At 43.7% G+C, this 21,837-nt stretch overlaps 1 protein-coding gene and 1 long non-coding RNA gene across 2 annotated transcripts; one reads left to right on the top strand and one right to left on the bottom strand.

Annotated features, from left to right (window-relative positions):
- Positions 1-12,277: 12,277 nt before the first annotated feature.
- Positions 12,278-12,703, top strand: LOC147196774 (uncharacterized). Its single transcript, XR_015102672.1, has 2 exons — positions 12,278-12,586; positions 12,665-12,703. It is a non-coding gene; the product is annotated as an uncharacterized LOC147196774 (long non-coding RNA).
- Positions 12,704-15,953: 3,250 nt separating this feature from the next.
- Positions 15,954-21,837, bottom strand: LOC147196773 (uncharacterized). The gene is made up of 2 exons (XM_086127344.1): positions 18,176-21,837; positions 15,954-16,819 (listed from the first exon to the last, which is right to left on the bottom strand). The coding sequence occupies exons 1-2, from the start codon at positions 20,720-20,722 to the stop codon at positions 16,484-16,486; spliced, it is 2,883 nt and encodes a 960-aa protein (XP_085983470.1). The 5' UTR covers positions 20,723-21,837; the 3' UTR covers positions 15,954-16,483.

The raw sequence follows: 21,837 nt of genomic DNA, 5'->3' as shown, positions 1-21,837 counted from the left end.
ATAAGATATCTTTATTTGTCCCACACTGGGGAAATTTACAGCCTCCAGCAGCAAGAATGTAGGCAGAAAGAAGAAAAAACAAACAAACACCGTTCAATTAAGTGCAATATAAATACAAAATGGATAAATCGCAGTGCTATTTACAGTTGTTTTCCACATCATTTAATTATTATTAATATTATTGTTGCTATTTTTATTCAGCAGCCTGACAGCAATCGGTAGGAACGAGCGTCGGTATCTCTCCTTGCAGCGCGGGTGTAACAGTCTCTGGCTGAAGGAGCTACCAAGTGCTGTCAGGGCGGGCTGGAGAGGGTGGGAGGGACTGTCCATCATAGCTTTTAGCTTAGTTAGCATCCTTTTGTTGCCCACCTCCTCCAGAGTGTCAAGGGAGCAGCCCAGGACAGAACTGGCCTTCCTGACCAGTCGCTCCAGTCTCTTTCTGTCCCGGGCTGAGATGCTGCCTGACCAGCAGACAATGCCATAATGGATGGCCGAGGCCACCACCGAGTTATAGAAAGTCTTAAGGAGCGAGCCCTTAACCCCTTAAATATAGGTCAATGGAGCTCTTCAAAGGATTAAAAACATCCTTCACATTCTTCTCCTAAAGTGTACACTTTACTTAAACCATGTGGCCTGAAAGAACATTTGTGGTCAAAAATTGGAATATTTTCAGGGGTGCACAATTTTTTTGGGTGTGATACTGTTGGGGGAAGAGTGGCCTCCTCTTCACCGCGTGATCATTGAATTTCGGACGAAGGAGAATGTTGGTACTCCAAATACAGGCTGGAGGCGATGAACAGTTCCTTCGAAGGGTTTACTTTATTTTCCTGCGGTTTACGAATCGATTCGGGCTCTTGAGGGGTCCAGATTTGAATCAGGAAGCGTAAAAGAAACACATTAATGAGATTATATAGAGACAATATGATAATGAGAGGCGGGGAGGTACCCCTCTCATGCAAATCCCAGAAACAAAAAGTAACATGTCATCTGACTGTGGCTGGAAGAAGTTGGGAGCGGTGAGGTGAGACCAGACCACCACTACCCACCATTTGGTGTGATGGCAGGAACACAGATACTTGAGATAACAGTTCCTCTTTTGATGTTAAACATGTCCTGTGGAGGGGGGCCCTAAAAGTGGTGGGGGTCGAGGGCACTAAAGGTGATTGTAAAAACAGTGAGCAGGAAATACCTTCAACAGCATTCTACATTGTTTCTTTCAAGTGTCTGAACAAACACAACTAACAGAGAGGAATAACACCTTAACCATCAAACCTAACTAAGAAGAGAGGAATAATACAAGAGTATTGCATTTCTAGGAGATGATTGTTACAAGGACGCCAAGCTACGCTGTGGGCATGGGAAGGTTATACAGCATGACTAAATATGAGCAGAATACAGACTTCAATACTCATGATTGTTCCCAAGCCACTGACCTCATGAAAGACTTCCTGCACATCTGATCGAGGTTTCTCATTATGTGGGAATGTGTAATTTTAATATAACTGAACAATTTTTTCCTTTTTTTTCCAGTTTTCACTTTTTATTTCCTACACACAATTGCAGATTATATAACAAAAACAATTCACTGTTTTATGAAAAATAATAATAAATGCATAGATAATACAGGTGAGTTGCAGGGCTTGTTGAAATATTAATTGTCATCCTCTGACTTGTACCGTCAGATGCGTGATCAGCTCGCTAAGCACACTTCTCAATGTCATATTTGTCAGCGGTTGAGGACCCAAAAGCAGGGAGGCAGGAGAAGCAGGGTGTATTGAACAAAATGTATAAAGAAAAATACAGGGGACACTCTGGAAAAACTAAATCCAAAGCAACAACAAAGGCATGAAAAGACAAAAAAGTCAAAGTTGTTAGTTGCTCCATGTACAGCACTTTGTATGCAGCGATGGCTGTTTGAAAGTGCTCTATAAATACAGTTGAGTTGAGAAGTAACAACAACACACTAGGAACTTGTCACGTTTCGGTTTTGCGGTCTGGCCAGCAGGTGGCATGAGCGGACTTTCTGGCGCACCTGCTGCCAATCTGTAATTAATAGATTCAGTATTTAAGGACTCCTCCGCCATACACCTGTTGTGGGAGTATTGTCTTTTGCATTGCTGTTTTGCTGTTCTTTGACTAGTTGGCTTTTGACCTCGTCATGATTTCGCGTTGTATTTCTCGGTACCCATTATAGAGTAAGTACTGGTTTGTTTTGGTGATTTGGCTTTCGTGCGTGTATTTGTGATACATTGTTTTTCGTTTGTGTTTTACGGTCTTTATTTTTCTTCCTTGCTCTTTTGTGCAAGCGCTTTTTGTTACTCGTTTGGATTTGCCTTCTGGTCCTTATTGTGGACCAGCGCTTTATGTTCTCGCCTTATTCGGTGCGATTGATGCATTAAACTTTATTTTTTCCTACGGAGACCTTGTTTTCGTCTACGCTTTTTGGATCCCCCCTAAACTCGGTTTATCCGAGACGTAACAGAACTAAAACACACCACTACGAGACACAATACAACATGACAAGTGGTCGGCGTGGCAGTCCTGAAGTAGGCAGGAGATGATGACAATGACAAACTGGTGCAGCGCTGGACGAAATGCCTTCTGATCCTACTCAGAAAACAAACAAACAGAACCATGACGCTCAAAGGGAGCCGTCCGGTGCCCAGTCTTTTTTTTTGCACCACGGACTGAAAGGACATATTATGAAATACAGTACCTAGTCTGTAAAATTCACCCTGGTGAAAGAAGTTTGCTGCAGCGGTCTTAGCAGTAACAGCAGCAGACCAACTTAGGAACGACCTCCTAGCATTGTTGGGCGTGCCTTCGGGCTACGAACAGTTCCCAGTCAACAGCCGACAACTGGGTCTGCAGGTACCTGGGTCGCTGCGGCTTGAGGAGCCGCTTTGGGACCCAGTTGGAGGTTGCTCAACAGCAACGTCAGCGGCAGCAGCAGAAACCTAACCGGAACCTGAAGTGACAGATGTAAAGCATTCTCATTTTCTAATTATAACATACCAGGGCTACATCATGGCAGCTGATGAAAACAACAGAATTGACTGTTTTATAAATCAATAGATATATACCGTATGCCCAACTCTAACTTGCTGTATGGGATCCTGTGATCAGCTAGTAACCTTGGCACACTTGTCTAGGGCAGTGTTTTTCAAATACAGTACTGTGCCACGGCACACTGGTGAGATATTGTTAGGTGTGCCGTGGGAAATTATCCAATTTGGATACCTGTGCGGTCTGTCACCTGGCAGAGTAATCATGGAGTACTCTTCCATACCGGGAGGTAGCAGCAACAGTTAGCTAATTGCCTTGTGCTTCAAGACAATGAAAGCTATCTTCCATTTGGATTTACTTTTACCGGAGATGCAACGGCACCGACTCCGCTGTGCTTGGTATGTGGTGAAAAGCTCCCAACAGCACGATGGTCCCCAAGTAACCTTAAATTCCATCTCCAAACAAACCACCTTTCACTTCGAAATAAAAATGTGGAGTATTTTGTTCTCCTGCGTGAACACACGGAGAAACAAGCAAAGTGCATGAGAAAAACCTCAAAGGTAAATGAGAGAGCCCTGAGAGCAAGTTACCATGTCGCTGAACTTGTGGCTAAATCAAAAAAGTCCCAATGGCAGAGCAATGCAGACCGTATTTTTCGGATTAAACGTCGCTCCCGATTATAAATCGTACCAGGCAAAAAAAAAGCATAGCGTATTTTCACGACCATTCGGCGCACCGTATGGTTGGGCGCAGTCTCATTAATGGGTGCTATTTCTGTATTTGACACATAGACAAAACGCACTGTATTATTGGGCGCAGTTTTAAAGTGGTAAAACATACGCCAGCTTAAACATACGGCATGCATGCGCGCACGCTAAAAACACGTTAGCTTGAAGCATACGGTAGCATGCCAAGACATACAGATACAAGCTAAAAACACGTTTTTAAAAAGGCAACGGAAGCAAAACTGAGTTCTGTTGTATTTTATTTAGCCATCGTACAATGTACTCACGTTTTTCGATCAATCATCATCCAGAAATCCATCAAAGTCCTCATCCTCTGTATCAGAATTGAACAATTGTGCAAGTACCGGTAATCCATCAAAAACGCCGTGTTCCCTCTCGTTGTCAGTCACTCTCATTGCCATGTGGCTCCACAGAAATGATGCCGGCTTTGCCAAAAACTCGAACAACAGTGCAAGCAGACACGTTCGTCCAAGCAGCCACAATCCATTCGCAAATTGTGGCGTAACTCGCCCAGCGCTGCCTCTCACTCTTTGTAAAGTTGTGTTTGCCATCGATCATCCATTGTTCCCATGCCATTCGCAACTTTACTTTGAACGCCCAGTCGCAACTTTACTTTGAACGCCCGGTTGATGCCGATGTCCAGCGGTTGGAGTTCTTTAGTCAAGCCTCCGGGAATAACAGCAAGCTCAGAGTTCATTTGCTTGACTTGGTTTTTCACCGCTGCTGTGAGATGGGCACGCATGCCAAAAGCATAACCGATGGCTTGAAGTTTGAACTGAGCTTCGTAGGCGTGTCTCTTTGTAGAATTTATTTTCGGGGGTTCTTAGAAACCAAAACCGAAGTTGTTTTGCAACAATGCACATAGCCACACTCTATACAGGTGTTGGTACCTGCTTGGGGAGTCCCTTTAGCGTCCACTTACACGCCCACCCTTCACTCATTGGCGGACTTCTTCCCCGCATGCCTGCCTTTTCTCTCTCTCTCTCTCTCCATATATGTATATATACACGCCCACCCTTCACTGATTGGCCGACTTCTTTGCCGCATGCCTGTCCACAGTCACTTCCACCTTTTCTCTATATAAACAGCGTGTCGGCTGTCAGTCAGGTTTTGGAACTCAGCGCATACACAAGACGCTCCGCATCATAAGGCGTCCTGTCCATTTTGGAGAAAATTTGAGACTTTTAATGGCGCCTTATAGTCGTGAAAATACGGTAATTAAGAAGGAAACATATATACCTGTAAGTGACACTAGAGTATAAGTCACATTTTTTGGGGGAAATTTAATTGATAAAATCCAACACCAAAAACATACAGGTCATCTTGAAAGGCAATTTAAAATAAAAATAAAATAGAGAACAACAGGCTGAATAGGTGTATGGTATACTAACGTTACATGACTGACATGCCTAGTAATGTCAGTAACGACGTAACATATTAAGAGTTATACAGCTAACTCTAGCAGAAAGAACATGCTAACAAGTTTACCAAACTATCAGTTTCACTCCAAATCACTAAATCCAATGAAATCTTCATCCTCTATGTCACTTTTAAACAACTCCCCCAACTCAGGAGGTAGACGATGCTTCCTCTTCTACGGCGCCTACGTCAGACTCATCGTCGATTTATCAACACAGGCCGAGAGCGACCTCTTCTGGTTTGTTGTGAAAATAACATGGGAAATGACAACCATGTGTTAATAATTTCACACATAATTCGCTCCATCGTATAAATCGCACCCCCAAACTATGAAAAAAACCCTGCGATTTATAGTCCGGAAAATACGGTACTTCCCACCTCCAAAGCCATTGTAAATGAGATATTCGGACCCAAAGCGGCTTTCGAAATAGCTTGACTGCTGTAAAAGCTAAAAACAGAGAAAGACTGAGAGCTGTGGAGGAAGAGCTTCGTGTGTCTTTCATGGATTGCTGCCAGGATCTCAGATATGTGTTCATCCAAACCATCTATCACACTGAGTGAGAATAAATATGAAAAATTATAAAATATTTGATTGACGTTTATTTGATTCCTATTCAAGATGTTGTAATATAATGTCATTCATCAATGTTAAAAAAAAACGCTTATAATAACAATGTAAGATTTTCTCCGGGTGCTCCGGTTTCCTCCCACATTCCAAAAACATGCGTGTCAGGCTGATTGGACGCTCTAAATTGTCCCTAGGTGTGAGTGTGGGCGTGGATGGTTGTTCGTCTCTGTGTGCCCTGCGATTGGCTGGCAACTGATTCAGGGTGTCCTCCGCCTACTGCCCGGAGACGGCTGGGATAGGCTCCAGCACCCCCCGCGACCCTAGTGAGGATCAAGCGGTTCGGAAAATGGATGGATGGATGGACTTTAATTGTTAAAATTTTCACTTTTTCAGCTAGTGGTGTGCCACGGGATTTTTTTTTCAATGAAAGACGTGCCTTGGCTCGAAAAGATTGTAAAACACTGCTGTAGGGCAGCGGTCCAGTGCCCAATCTTTTTTTGCACCATGGACCACAAGGACTTATTATGCCCACCACCTTTTCCAGCTACTCCCCTGAGACAAGCGTGACCGATCCTTGCGCACCAAAACCAGCAGATATTCAAACAGCTTCTTCCCTTTTGCAATTACCTACCCAAACAGTAACTCAAATCTATAGTGGCTCTTTGCATGGTTGCACACCCCTGTGGAACAGTAGTACCTCAATGGTCATTGTAGCTCCAGCTCTCTTCATACTTGAATGGCTGTCGTGGATCAATATTCCACAGCACCAGACACTTAAAAACGCTCAAGGACTTTCTGTACAATTGCACACTTGAAGTTGTTCTAAAAATACTGCTACTGGTCACTTTAAAAATGGTGCAATGATTATCTGCACCAACTGCACAACCGTCATAGTTTGTATTGCACCACTGATCACTTTATCTCCGTTTGATACTTTGCACATTGTCTCACCGCTATCACTGGGTGGTACTACCGCACAACGGTAACCTTAAGTATGGAAAGACATTCCGTAATTTATTTTTCGTGTCCTTGTTTATCATAGTTGCTTTGTAACCTGTCCTACCGGAGACAAATTCCTTCTGTATTTCTACATACAATAAAGATGATTCTGATTCTATCAAAACAGAGAGAGTTCACATTTTCACTAAAAAAAGATGGACATCAAGCTGAAAATTGGAAGTGTTTCAACATAATAAGATGCCAACTCGTTCCCTGCATGCCAGAGAAGCATCCCTGAAAAAAAAATTGTAGTCATCTTTTGGGCAGTTGTCCCCCATCTGAGAAGTTGGGGATTTGATCCCCAATATGTTCAAGTGTACTTGAGTAAGATATTGAACCCAGTTGCTCCTGATCCTCTCATTGGCAGGTGAGTAAGGAAACAGTGTTAAAGCTCTTCGAGTATCTAAGGTAGAAAAGTGTTATACAAATGAAAGCCTGTTCATCATTTTCCTTTTCAGCAGTGCACTGTTCATTTCAGATAATATATTTGTGTTTTGGGGAATTGCATCACCAACACAGAACTCATCCAAATTTGACCCTAGAACAGTGTAGTCCAAACTTTTTCCTTCGAAGGTCGCACAGAGAAAAATGCAAGACTCCATGGTACACGTTGACATTGTCCGAAATGATTAAACACATGAAAACCAAACCAATGAAGCAATTATGCATGACAGATGTTTCAGCCGTATTTTTTTCCCCCGGTTACTTTTAAACACATGTTAAGGTGATGTATCTAACTGTTTTTTTAAAAAAATTACTTTGGGGGTGGCCCACAGCCATGTAACCCATTAGAATAGATTTGCCCATGCTCCCCTGCCATGAGCAGATCTCCACATTCACAACCAAAGTGAGGATGAAAATGTAATAAGATGACAATTTTCAAAGCAGTTAACTTGAGCATTATATGTTCCATTTAGTTTCTGTAACTCCATAATGTTTATTTGCCCCTTCCACTCACAATTAAAAAGATAAATTTGATATACTATAAAATATAGTAAGACAACCGTTTGTTCTTGTTTTGATTTGATCAACTTATCAATTGTATTCAAGAAATGAAAATTGTAATGAACATCAGAAAATTGGTATACAAAAGGAGAAAGAATAACTATATATATACAAACCAAAAGGTGTATAAATAGGATAGTATAGTATACATAAGGGTAAAAGCATTTGATGATATGTAGATTTTTCTTTTCTTCTTTGTTTTGAAAAATGATCTAATCAAATTGCTTTAAAATAAGGGGTAGGACCAGATAAGTTACTTACTTCTTCCTACTCCCTTGAGCATACAACCGTGATGATGTGTGTTTTCTTCTTTTATCTACTTTCTAATTTTCCTTACATAATTTTTGTTTGACTTTTGTCAACCTGTTACTGTGTATACTATATATGCTCAATAAACAATAAAACAAAACAAAAACAAAGCACAAAAATCCTCTTTTAAAGATGTATCAGAACATACATGATTGCATCCACAAAGGATGGGCGGAATGATACCAAATGTATCGATATTTCCACCGTGAGTGCTTAAATTTAAGTATCAATCCTCACGCTAAATTAATGATATCTGCAATTACTGTATTATATTTTGTTCAGCTTTATTTTTTTTGTACATTTTTCTGTATGTGAATGACATTTTCCTTCCTCCTTTTTACACGCACGTAAGCAATGGCGTCTGCTTCTTCCCACTCTAACTTTTTCCTGTACTTGTATTCAGAGGCGAACCGCGGAAAGGGCAAATTGAAGCAAACATTTCAAACTACAAAACAAAATTTAAAAATAAATAATTAAAAACCCGCTGCCGAAACACACGTAATTCAAAAACACTAAAGAGCCAGGCACTACGGGACCAATCACGTGAGACCAGATTTTCTTGCTGGCTTGATTCGGTTGGCCATCAAGAGGAGAAAATAAAAACTGCATGTTTTATTTCAGGTCTTTCTAAACACATGGACGTTATCTTTTCCGTTTTTATTTCTTTAAGCAGCATGGTTACATGGCTCGAACCGTGTTTGTGTAACAACGCTTGTATAATATCTTTTTAACGCAAGACATACAGGAAGTAAAATTACACAATAGACAAAGGATGGTACAGAAGTAAATAGAAGTTCACGTGAGACCAGAAAATGGGGAGGATCTGGTCTGATCTGGTGTGTGTGTGTGTGTGTGTGTGTGTGTTTTGCATTTAAGTGTTGATGTTTTTTGTTTGCACCATTACTGTGTTTGCTAAGTTTGGCCGTTGACAGCATTTCGTACATGCGTGGTTGTTTTGCTTTTGTTTCATCTGGCATTTAGTTCGCATGCGTGTTTGTCTTTTTTGTTTCCATCATTTTTTATTTTATTTTATTTTTTCAGCAATCAGCCGTTTCCATTGCGTTTACCCCTGTTGGCCACCGTAAAAGACTACCGAAAATATGCACATTTAATTAATGTAGTGGAAAATATTTTCCATAATCATCCAGCCCAAATAAATATGACGGTACAATTTTTCTGTCGTCTTACATAAAAAGAAATGTGCACTGTTGAGTGTGCTTTGGAACATAATGCTATACATTCAATGGTGGATAGCATTGTTCATACCGTATTAAATCCAAAACAACAGTTAAAGAACACCAGCACTGCCTCTATTGAACAGTACACACATAAGTATTACACATGCAGGTGATATGGAAATGGTAACAATATTCAGTGATCCCTCACTTATCGCGGTCAAGGGGACTGGGACCCAACCTCGATCACTGAAAAAACGCACAGGAGGGTTGGCTCCCCCTAGGTCAGGGGTGGCAAACCAGTCAGAGCTGAAGAGCCAATTTTTTTTATAGTGTTACTACAAAGAGCCACACACACACACATGCATACACTCCACCCCTCCCCATTTCCTCCTGCTACTTGGGACTAGTGATGGGAATTCCGGCTCTTTCGGCTCCCAAATGGCTCCTTAGTTTTTTTGTTGCTTAAATTAATTTACTACCAAAAATAACGTAATATTATGCGTAAAATGAATTACTAATGCAAAAAATAGATGGTATATCAAATATTTATTATTTATATGGCTTTATGTATATTCTTCTGAACATACTCAACATGGAGTACAACATGGAGTGCTACAAAAATAAAAACAAAGTACAAAGACCCATATCAAAACAAGGTCAACAAAAAGTTCCAATCTCTGAATGTGTATATTTATAAGCTTTTAACTATTTACAGTAAAACAACATAAGTAAGCTTTGAATACCACACAACAAATTATAAGTTAAAATTTGTAAAACAAAAAGAAGAAAGCAGCACCCAGGTAAAAGTTTTAACTTGTCTTTCGCGAAGATTGGCATGAAGAAAAACCAAGTGCCTCAGCTTTGAGGGGTTGATCCTGTTTCTCCTCTCTGTTAATATTTGCCCTGTTTTGGAGAAGATTCTCTCAGATGTTGCGACAACACACAGCCAACACAAAATGGCTGAAAATCACTTGCAATCATTTTACCCAGTTCATCGTCAATTGTGTTCTGTTTTGCTGGTTTATAGCTTTTTGCATAAAGTGGCTCATAGAGCTCTGGGTTGTACATCTAGGCAGTTGTGACATTGCAGCAGCAGCAACAGTTGCAGACACACTAGCACCTTCATTAATAGCTGGTTCCCTTGCTTGTCTTTTCTCTTCAAATTGTACTGATGGGTGGACTTTTCTGATGTGCCTGTGCAGGTTATTTGTGGAGCCTGATCAATGGGATATTTTAACCTTGCACAGTCTCCACGCTGCCTTTGAACTATCAATTAAATTGAAATGAGTCCAAATTTCACTGCGTTTCCTATCCATTTTCTCATCTTTCCGCTTTCCACCATGTTGTTTTTTTCGCTAACTAACTCTCTCGTCTCCTCGTTTGTCTTGTTTGCGTGCTTCTCAGTGTGCTGCTGTGTGTGTCTCTTCTCTAAACCCTCCCCCTTCTCTAAACTGCAGCGTGTGTGTGTGTGTGTGTGTGTGTGTGTGTGTGTGTGTGTGTGTGTGTGTGTGTGTGTGTGTGTGTGTGTGTGTGTGTGTGTGTGTAAAACCCTCCCCTTCCTCTTCTACCAGCTCCCATCGTTCACTCTAAGAGCCGGCTCGTTCGCGAACAACACATCACTACAGTCCGCTGGCTCTTGGTCGATTGCGATCAGTGATTCAGTCATCTGATTGGTTGCCCTCTATTTCAATCAAGTAATGGGATAGGTGATAGGCTGACATAGTACGTTCTGTGTTTTGCCGTTGTTTGAATGGCAGCGCTCTCGCCGAGGCGTTTTCGACAATTGTCGTGTGAAAGCCTGGGAGCCGCATTGAACCAGCCAAAGAGCCGCATGCGTCTCGCGAGCCGCGGGTTGGCCACCCCTGCCCTCGGTATTTTTGTGTAAGTGTTGGTGGGTAGCAGCATGTTTAAAAAATGTAAGCAGTGATTATACTTTACATATTTGAGACAAAGACTGCATTAGTACATGTATTTACTTAAATGCAGTACTCCCTCGTTTATTGCGGTTAATGGGACCAAAACCACCCGCGATAAACGAAAATCCGAGAAGTAGCGACCAATTAACATATACATAATAAAAAAAATTGCCCCACGTGGGCCTTTGCGCTTGAGCAGAGAGCACTAACACACGCACGCACACACACACACACACGCACACGCAGGCCAGCGATCCCGTGGTGTGCAGCAGACGTGTTTATGATTAGTCAATTAAGGATGATTAGACAATTAAGGATGGACGAGACCAGCTTTTGTTCTTATAAGCCTCCTCTCTCTCTCTCTCACCCTCTCTCTCTCTCTCAGCCACACACACAGACACGCACACACTAGCAGCATCGTAAACAACACTTAGGAACTGATTAAAGATCAAAGAGTAACCCACGCGAGATATATATATATATATATATATATATATTTTTTTTTTAATGAATATGTTTGAAAAATCCGGATGCACCGAAGCCGCGATAAACGAACCAAGAAATAGCAAGGGATCACTGTAATTAACATTCTGCAGCACTGTCCCCTGAGAGAGGCGAAGAGACGTGTGTTGGTGACGTAGAGGGCGACTCTCATTTTATGCTCTGACGCTGCAGCCGCCGTTAGCCTCCAGCTAGCTCTTGGCCAGCTAACCCCGCGCAGCCGACGTGTTTATGTACATGCTGCTGCTACAAGCCCAATCATCTCTCTCGCTCTCTCTCTGTCTCCCTCTCTCTCTCTCTCTCTCTCTCTCCCCCTATCCCCCCCCCCCACCTGTAGCAAACACAGAAGAAAGTATGCCAGAGAGAGGCAGGTGAAAAATCAGTCAACAGCGTGATGAGACACAAGGGAAGGTGCAGCCAATCAGCTCACCGGATAAACCACTCGTGCTGTCAGTGGTCGATGTCGCGCCAGGAACCAATTGTGCGCCTTGAATGAGTGCCCGTTGCATATACAGTACAGGCAAATACAAAACCTCTGAGTCATTCGGCATTTTTTTTTCTGAATACAGTAGTTTGAAAAAAAACTGATGTACTGAAGCCGCGATAAATGAAGCGCGATATAGCGAGTGTAACTGGCGCCAAGACTGAGTTGTTGGTTGCCATGACAACGAAAATACAATTTATTTTAGGCTTGTTGTTTTGCAAAGTATTTTGTATTTCTATGTGAACTTTCATATATGTTTTTTCTTTGAATCCTCTGAATAGGTTATTTGGAATGTTTTGATAAGAATCACTTCCGGGTCACGTGCCGTGGATAGCGAGGAATGAGAGAAAGATCGAGAAGACAACTTGAGAGAGAGAGAGACAGAACTACGATACCGTGTGGTCTATGTGATTTACTGTAATTTGATCTACTTTCGGTTTACCAAGGTGCACACGGTATGTCATTTTGTGTTTATTTATTTAATGTCCTGTTCAAGATATTTAATTTTTATTGTTGTGTGAAATATGTTTTAGTTTTCACGGTGTTCCACGAGTAAACGTTTTTGGACATCAGTACGAGGCGTCATCCTTGACCGGGGTAGATACAGTGAAAACGTGTCCTCATCCATCCTTCTGGAGGCTTCGGCGCGCAGGTGCTTCCCCCCACGGCAAGCTATCGGCTTCGGCGCACATCACGTAGCAAGCTACGAGCTACATCGAGCGTCGTCGCACTCGACCCGCGTGCCACGCTGCTATCCACGAGCTACTTCGAACGTCGTCGCACTCAACCTCCTCAACCGGCAGTAAGGCAAGATTACAACGCGCGACGTTGCTTCTCATCCTGTAGCAGCTAAAGTTTTCGGTGGACATTAACCAGAGTTGGCAAAGGCCTATACAGCTTCCAGTAGCTCACAAAGTAGATGGATAGAACATATGCGAAGATTATCATAAATGAGAACTAATGAATGTGAGTTCTTGAATGTGTGAAAATATCTGTTGAATGTTTGACAAGCGCATCATTGTTATTATTGCTCTGTAAAACTCAGGTTCTGAAGTTTGAAAGCTCCAAAAATGTCTCAAAATAGCGACAGTCAGTGTGATAAGATGCAAGAGCATGAAAATGTGGAAAAGGAGGCTGAGGCAAAAATAAGAAAATCCTCTCGTTTAAGACATTTGACACCTAAAATGCAGGAACTAAAAGAGAAAGAGTTCATTCAAAAGGAAGGCAAGTTGAATGTAACTTATGAGAAATGGAAAAGTCATGTTAGAGAAACCCGAAGAAAGTTAAAACAATGGTGCCCTGAGCAAGACATGTACGACATGATGGATGAAGTTGAGAAGCTTGAGGGTGAGATAAAAGAAATATACGACAGTGTCCGAAGCCAGACAACACCAAGTCAAGAATTACGCCGAAAAGTTGATGCATGTGTAGCGGCAACAGCAGACTTACTGCAAGTAATGAGAATCCGTCTAACAGAAGATGAAGATGATTTTGATGCTGTGGCAGAAAACGCAAAATTACACATGCTGCTAGATAATGAATATGCCAGGTCCATATATGGTTCCACCGCCTCCATAGTTACAGCACCCAGTGCCAAGCCTTCCGGGCACCCGTCCGAATCACCAAGCATTTCGGTTAAGCGGGCCGAAATGGCTGCTCTTCTGGCTGCGAAGGAAGCTGAGATTAACATGGAAGAGGCTATTGAAGCTCAACGTCAGCAGTTGAAAAAACTTGAAAATCAGAGAGACATGGAAGTAATTAAGGCACAGTTAGGTGTATATGAGGAAGAGGAAATTAAGGAAAGGAATGGGAGAAGCAGCCCCGTACACACCAAAGAGTATGTTGCATTTCCTTCTTCTCACCATGCCCCACGTCACGAACAGCAAACTGTACAAAATGAGACAACCTTGGTTCAGACATTACAGGAATCATTAGCACTCAGTCGCCTTCCAAACCCAGAGCCTACAGTATTCTCAGGTGATCCTCTAAACTTTATAGAGTGGAGTACAAGCTTCAAAGCTCTGATAGAGAGGCGATGCTCAAACCCTGCAGATAGATTGTTTTATTTACAAAGGTACATAGCAGGGGAGGCAAAATCTTCTCTTGAAGGCAGTTTTTATAGAAGAGATGAAGAAGCCTATCAGCAAGCATGGGATCGACTCAACACCAGATATGGTAATTCCTTCATTGTGCAGAGGGCTTTCAGAGAAAAACTCAACGGATGGCCAAAGATTGGTGGGAAGGAATATATTAAATTGAGAGAATTCAGCGATTTCCTCCAAACTTGTAGTAATGCTATGCCTCACATAAAGGGTCTGCAAGTTTTGAATGACTGTGAGGAGAACCAGAAAATGCTGGTGAAATTACCAGATTGGGTGACATCCAGGTGGAACCGTCATGTCACAGAGCAGCTAGATGAAGGTAAAGACTATCCAAGTTTCCATAACTTTGCGTCATTTATATCAAAAGAGGCACGCATAGCTTGCAATCCAGTGTCGTCTCTATACGCCTTAAGACAAGCTACCGAGATGACAGTAAAGGGAGGTTGGCACCTAAAAGCAAACACATTTGCTACAAAGGTGAGGATCCCAGATTCGCAAATCTCTACAGCCGATCAAGACCCCAATGAAAACAATTTACGAGATGCCGAAAATCCAGGCATATGTATATGCTGTGGAGGAGAACACTCTCTACATAAATGTAAGAGGCTTATGGAAATGAGTTTAGAGGAAAAAAGAAAATACATCTATGAAAACAAGCTATGTTTTGCATGCTTGAGAACAGGTCACAATTCTAAGGAATGTAAAAATAGAGCCATGTGTGGAGTATGCCGAAAGAGTCATCCAACCGCATTACATGAAGATCGTTCTCCAACGGAGACAGCCTCAGCACAAAACACCACGGAAGAAAGTACATGCTCACTATCTTGTTGTGTCAATGGAAGTGATGGTAGGAGTACATCAATGATTGTGCCCGTCTGGATCTCAGCACCTAATGCAACTGATACGGAGGTCCTAGCATATGCGCTCTTGGACACACAAAGCAACCACACGTTTGTCGATCAAGAATTATGTGCAAAGCTTAAGGTAGACATTGTTGGAGGATGATCAAACAGGGGGAAGTGTGTTGTTGTCGACACGGCGGGATCCCTTGACCGTTCTCCACTTCCCCAGGTCCTCCGCGTGTTCGTTTGATTCGGGCTGAGTTGATGTGCAAAAGTCAGAGGCTGGAAATGGAGAAGTTCTTGCAAGATGTTTTACTGAACGTTCAGGGCACAACACGAATCGATTCGGGCTCCTGTGAGTCTAAGATTTCATCAGGAAGCCCCGAGCAACTACAGTCACACGTACATATAGGCATAGTATGTTAATTATATTAATTAGGGGCGGGCAGTCCTTCCCCTCATGTAAAAATCTGAAACAAAGAAAGTCAAGCAAAGTTCGATTTTGGCATTTTGACAAAGTACAGACCATATCTGTTGGTCCACAAATCTTGAGATTAGGGTTCCTCTTCGAAGGCACTTGACAGCCTTCAGGGACTTTCCCAAGGTGGGAGACGCAAAAGAAAACACTTGGGGGGCTGTTAATCACTCAAGGGGAAATAGGAGCCCAGCTTCACACTACATTCTTTGTTTTAAGTAGCGGATGTTCAGGACAGAGACCTAATAGTCAAGGTCGACCTGTCTATGATACAAAGTTTTAAGCTAAACATATAACATAGGTGATATCTTCAATCCCTCTCTCGGGCTCGAAAGAGTCCGAAAACTTGTTCGAAAAAGCCTTCCCTCTCTCGGACTCATAAGAGTCCGAAAACTCGCTCGAAAAAGCTTTCCCTCTCTCGGGCTCGTAAGAGTCCGAAACCCATAAATGCATCTGAAAACATTATGTAAAGGTGATGTTTCAACAGCAAATACATTGGTGAGACAAATTCAAAACGATATGAGATGTGATAATAGTAACATAAACGCAAACGTCAAAAATACTAATGTGTAATTCCAGCATGCAAAAATGGCGGTGATCATGAAAACATTGTGCATGCGTCAAATTCAAAAGTTATTTGGGTGTTTCCTATCATATGCAAGCAGATGCCCTCTCCGGTGGAGGCTGAGGAGGAGAGTATTCCTCCGTATGCCAAGGTGGTGTGAGTGGTAGCTTTGGGAGTGGGGCAGCGATCGTTCGACGAGAGGGGAGTTTCTCGCCTGGTGGATGCGAGTTGCACAAGCAACAAACCGATCAAATACTTGGCGATCATCGTCGGTGGATACTTTGAGTGTGATGACAATTTTAGGGCAGACCACTTGAATTCAGGGTGAGTCGCTGGGAATGCTGTGTGTGGTTTTTTTTTTTTTTTTTTCAAGATGTGAGCTCAGCTGCTGTTGGATTGCAGTTTTCCTGGGTGGAAGTTGCTCCTGCGTTGTCTGTTGCCGGGTTCAATTTGGAGTCGTCTGGCTCTGTCCGGGATTCGTCGAGCGTTGTTTCGAAGTCGTCAGGCGTTGTAGTCGTCCCAGGCTGGTCTCCCTGGCTGTTGATGTGATGGAAGCTGATCCCTGTGGGGCCTCGAGCTGGTCTGGTAGACGTCAAGTGGAACCACGTGTCTCCCTTTCCTTGCAGGCGAACCGCAGATGAAGTCCTCTCCGTCACCTTGTATGGACCCGTCCACCTGGGTTCCGACCACTTCCTTTTCAGAACCTTTAACCACACAAGTTCACAAACATTCATTAGCGGTGGAGCATCGGCCTGTTTTTCGGTCAGGCTGGAGAACGTAAAGGTCAACTGTCGCAGCCCAGGCGGTCCCTCCACCTGCGATTCCTCCAGGGGAGCTGTTGGTGCCGGAAACGGTCTGTTGGTAAGACATTCAAATGGTGTCCACCCTTTGGCTGAATTTAGTGACATCCTTACATTCATTAAGGCAATTGGGAGAGCCTGTACCCAATTTAGCTTAGACGATGCTAATGCTTTTGCTAATTTTTCTTTGATGTTCCTGTTCATTCTTTCAACTTGACCTTGGGACTGTGGGTGGTACACTGAACCAAAAGAGTGTTTTAAACCCAGGGCCCTTTCTACTTCTTGTAGATGTTTGTTTTTGAAATGAGTTCCGTTATCGGACCTGATTTTCTTTGGGAACCCATGAGTTGGAATGTAATGATTGATCAAGTGTTTAGCCACAACGTTCGCTGTTTCCGTTTTGCATGGATAGGCTTCTGGCCATCCTGAAAAAGAATCCACAATTACCAACAAATACCTGTATCCTGACACTGGTTTGATCATGTCAGTGAAATCCATCGAAACCACTTGACCAGGAGCAGTCACGTCCGGATCGTGAGTGCCCTGTGGTGGCTTCGTCGTAGGCATGCTGTTGTACCTGCTACAAACACTACAGTCCTGTAGTTCACTTTTTACAATCGTTCTCATGAAAGGGTGCCACCAGGTGTGGAGTCGTCTCAGTGTTTCATCCACGCCTACATGGCACACTCCATGGGCTTCACTTATCAACTGTTTCAACTGTTTTTGTGGTGGGATGCATCTCCCATCCTTTTTCCATATTCCATTATCACTCTTTGCACCCCCTTTCGACTTCCACACACTCTTTTCTTCTGGACTGGCTTGCTCTTGCCACAACTTGACCGTATCCTCATTCACCTTTTCCCTATCGGTTAATTCATTCTCACTGATCATTAGTTGCAATGTGGGAAGATGATAGCCTGCTGCCTCTTTCGCCGCCTTATCAGCCGAATCATTTCCTTTTGCTACAAAGTCTGAGCGTTTGGAATGTCCTTTGCATTTAATGATGGCCACTGCTTTGGGCAGCATTAAGGCATCTCGCAATGCTAGGATGTCTTGATGATGCTTAATTGGCGTTCCTACAGCAGTCACAAAATCATTTCGTTGCCACTCAGCCAGAGCCGTGTGTATTACCACGTGCACATATGCTGAGTCAGTGTAAATGTTGGCAGTTTTTCCCTGGGCTAGCATTAAAGCTGTTTGAACCGCAATCAGTTCAGCTCTCTGTGCTGATTGGGGACCTGTTAGTCTTTTTGCTACTACCGTCGTGAAGTCGTCATCCGTCATTCGTGTCACAGCGAATCCCGACTGGAGTCCTTTTTCTCCTTTGAAGCAACAGCCATCTGTAAACAGTATCATGTCTGGATTATTCAATGGTGTCTCATACAGTTCTTCTCTGAGCGTGTTTTCGTCCACTATCCGCTGTGTGCAGCAGTGTGGTTTTCCTTCCATCATTCCTTCCGCCATGTTGACGCCTTCGTGCGTAAACAAGATGTGGGGTTGGGTTAGTATTGTCTCGATTTTTCTTTGTCTCCCTCCTGTCATGGTGAATGCCTGGCTTGTGACGTATTGTACAGTGCTGTGTGATGTGCGGATAGTGAGTGGATGATGTAAAACTATGTGCGATGTTTTCTGAACGAGCCGAGCAAGAGCTGAGGCAAAAGCCGCACATAAAGGATGTCGTTGTTCATATACGTCAAGTGGAGTGGATGCATACAAGCAAGTGTATCGTTCACCAACTCCCCCTTTCTGAAAAAGCACAGCAGACACACTGCTTGATTTTTCAGACACATCAAGAAAGAACATTGTGGTGTAGTCTGGAATGGCCAACGAGGCCGCAGAGGAAAGAAACTGTTTCAAGCTGATAAACGATTGGTCTGCATCAGAAGTCCAGGTAAGAGAGTGAGTCAAGTTTCGCATGCCTTGGTCATTAACCATGGCGCGCAAAGGACGTGTGAGTTCAGCGAAGTCTGGAACATGGTGTCGAGAATAATTACAAAGTCCCAGGAAGGCAAGCATTTGCTTGACATTGGTGGGTTTGGGATGGTGCAAGATGTCATCCTTGTGTGAAGGTGACATGCCTGTCCCGTGTCTCGAAATGAGCCGCCCAAGGAATGAAACTTGAGGGCGTGCGATTTGAAGTTTGCTCTTCGAGCATTTCAAGCCAATCGTTGCCAAGTGAGCAAGCAGAGATCGTGTGGCTTCAACACACACAGTTTCAGAAGGAGCAGCCAGCAGAATGTCATCAACATATTGGATCAATAGTACTCCGGCTGGGAGAATTAGTGGCGCCAAAAGTTGCTTCAAATAGGCATTGAACAGGCCTGGAGAGAGAACAAAGCCTTGTGGCAGTCGGTTGTACGAATAGCACTCACTATTCCATGTGAATGCGAAATACTCCATCATGGAGTCATCAAGCGGGATGCAAAAGAAAGCATTCGCCAAGTCTATACAAGTGAAATGAGTGTGGGATGGTGCAAGTTGAGATAAGGTAGAATGCGGGTTGGGAACAGGCAAGGTAGGTGTCAAGACAGCAACATTGATGGCGCGTAGATCGTGAACCATGCGGTATTTTCCGGTATTCTTTTTCTCTACGGGTAGGATGGGAGTGTTATATCGCGAACGCGGAATTTTGCATAGAACACCCGCTTCCAGCAACCCATTTATTGTGTCTGTTATACCGAGACGCCCTGATTCTTTAGTTGGATACTGTGGAATATAAATCGGCTCGGGTTTTATTTGAAAAATGACTGGAGTGACGTTGCATCGTCCCACGTCTGTTGAGTCGGTGGCCCACAAGTGCTGTGGAAGTTGTTCGAGCATGGATGCAGCGAGACCACTATCGGTCATTTCTCTGCCATGATGCCTGTCCAAAAGATTATGTTCAAGAACTGAAAAGGGATAAAATGCATCAGATTGGATCCAGTAGGCATCGAGAGATTTGGAATACAACAAGTTTTCGTGTATTGTTTCATACCAATCAGTCGCCGTTGTACACTCCCTCACGAATGGACCAAGATCCTTGGCTGTGTGTTGTGGAGAAACCATCAGCGAGACATGTGGATGGCAGGGTGGCATATACGGGTCGGACGGATCTGCCATCATGTACCATTTTTGTTGTTCGTCTGTTAGAGAAACCGAAAAGGCTACTCCTGGCTTTCCTACAAACAAATCGCCCATGTTCAATTGCCACGTGTTTCCCTCAACTTCCTTAAATGCTTCACTGTACACTTCATCACTTTTTCTGTCATAGTAGAGTGTGCAATGCATGCAGTCCGACACCATATCATAAGTGCGAAGGTTGCGAACCCAAGGCGACCATTTCGTCCAGAAACTCTCCGCCTTCCTCCAATCAGTTGAATCTGTGTCCACTCTCGCCCAGTAGATGTCAGCTGTGGCACAGGCAACTGCAGGTGAGGTGACTTGTCCCTCGAATAGCTGTAATAGTTGAGCGTCCGTGTAGACAGATTGAGTAGAGCAGTGGCAGGAGTTCCCATCAGGGAACTCCAAAGTGAGTCCATCAGGGCTGCATTTTATGATCGGGGCCGTCTTGATGAGGAGATCACGACCCAACAGGTTCACTGGACAATTTGGTGCAAAGACAAAAGAGTGCATCAACGTTTGTGAGTAACATTGAGTGCGGACAGGGGTAATCATGTGCAGGGTGGTTTCCTCTCCCTTGAATCCAACTAATGAGATGCCGCCGGTAGTAAGGGAACTTTCTGGTGGTAAGGTCATGACGGTGGAATGTCGCGCTCCAGTGTCGACCATGAAAGGTAGAGAAGTTCCTCCTACCGTCAAGTTGATCATCGGTTCCTGCAGACCGCGGCTAGTGGATCCAGGGCCCCATCATTGCGAATATTGACCGGCAGTCGGTGGCAGGTATTGTTGGTTTGGTGGTTGAGGAGGGCCAGGTTGTAGAGGTGGCATGACAGTTTGTTGTGGTGGCTCGATATAGGATTGTTGGTTGTAGTCTCCCCTGCCACGTGACTGTGCGTAGCCTCCTCTGTCGTAGCTCCTTTGTTGTCCTCTGCCTCTGCCCCCCCATCTTTGTCCTTGTGGTCTGGCTCGGCAGTCACGTGCCCAGTGGCCCATTTTGCCACAGTTAAAACATTGTCCTTGGTCACCAGGGGGCGCTCTCCGACCCCTGAATGGTCCCGACTGATACATCATGCACTCAGAAAAGACAGAAGGTGATGAGGTGTTAGCAGCTGGTGGAGTCACGGGCTCCTCCTTTTTCTGCAAGCTTTGGAGCTGCATAATAGTCAATTGGGATTCAACGTTCTTTCGCTTTTCATTTTTTGTTTCGTTATCTTTACTATGTCTCCGTAGATGGTGCTTCAGGTGAGACAGCCAGCGAGCGTGGTCAGCGCCAGGGAGATCAGGGTTTGACTCCATGGACTGGACTACGGATTTGGGAACCCCTTTTAGCACAGCCGCCCGAAATACTTGGGAATAAAGAGAGGAGTCAGTGGGTTGATGACCTGTTTTTAGCGCAAAATCGACTTGAGCGCGATCAATAAATACTGCTGCATCCTCATCCGACTTTGGAGCAAACATCAAGTCAGAGATAACGACCTCGGGTATGGGGAACAAAGCATCTAATGCTGTCAGTATTTTCATAAACTGTGTGCTAGTAAGTGCGATGTTGTCCATAATGTCTGTAAGTCCCGATTGTTTCAAAAGAGTCTCTGAGACAGCGGGCACGATTGCGTCATCAATGCTCTTACGTCACCTGCTGTGAGAATTTGACCTGTCGTGGCGCGCTGGACGGCTTTCAGCCAGCTCTCTCCATCATTCTGCATGGGAGGAAGTTTCTGCAACATCAGACTGAGGTCAGAGGGGGTGAATGGTTTATAATACATTGCTTGACATCCCGACACAGGGTCCACCTTGGATATCATGGGAGCTTGGAAAGCAATCCC

This window comes from Hippocampus guttulatus, chromosome 13 (assembly GCF_054856545.1).
Source record: "Hippocampus guttulatus isolate MCC_2025c chromosome 13, RoL_Hgut_1.0, whole genome shotgun sequence".
In the NCBI taxonomy this organism is placed as follows: Eukaryota; Metazoa; Chordata; class Actinopteri; order Syngnathiformes; family Syngnathidae; genus Hippocampus; species Hippocampus guttulatus.
Note: the sequence above shows the minus strand (reverse complement) of the source record. Positions and strands in the feature narration are given on the sequence as shown.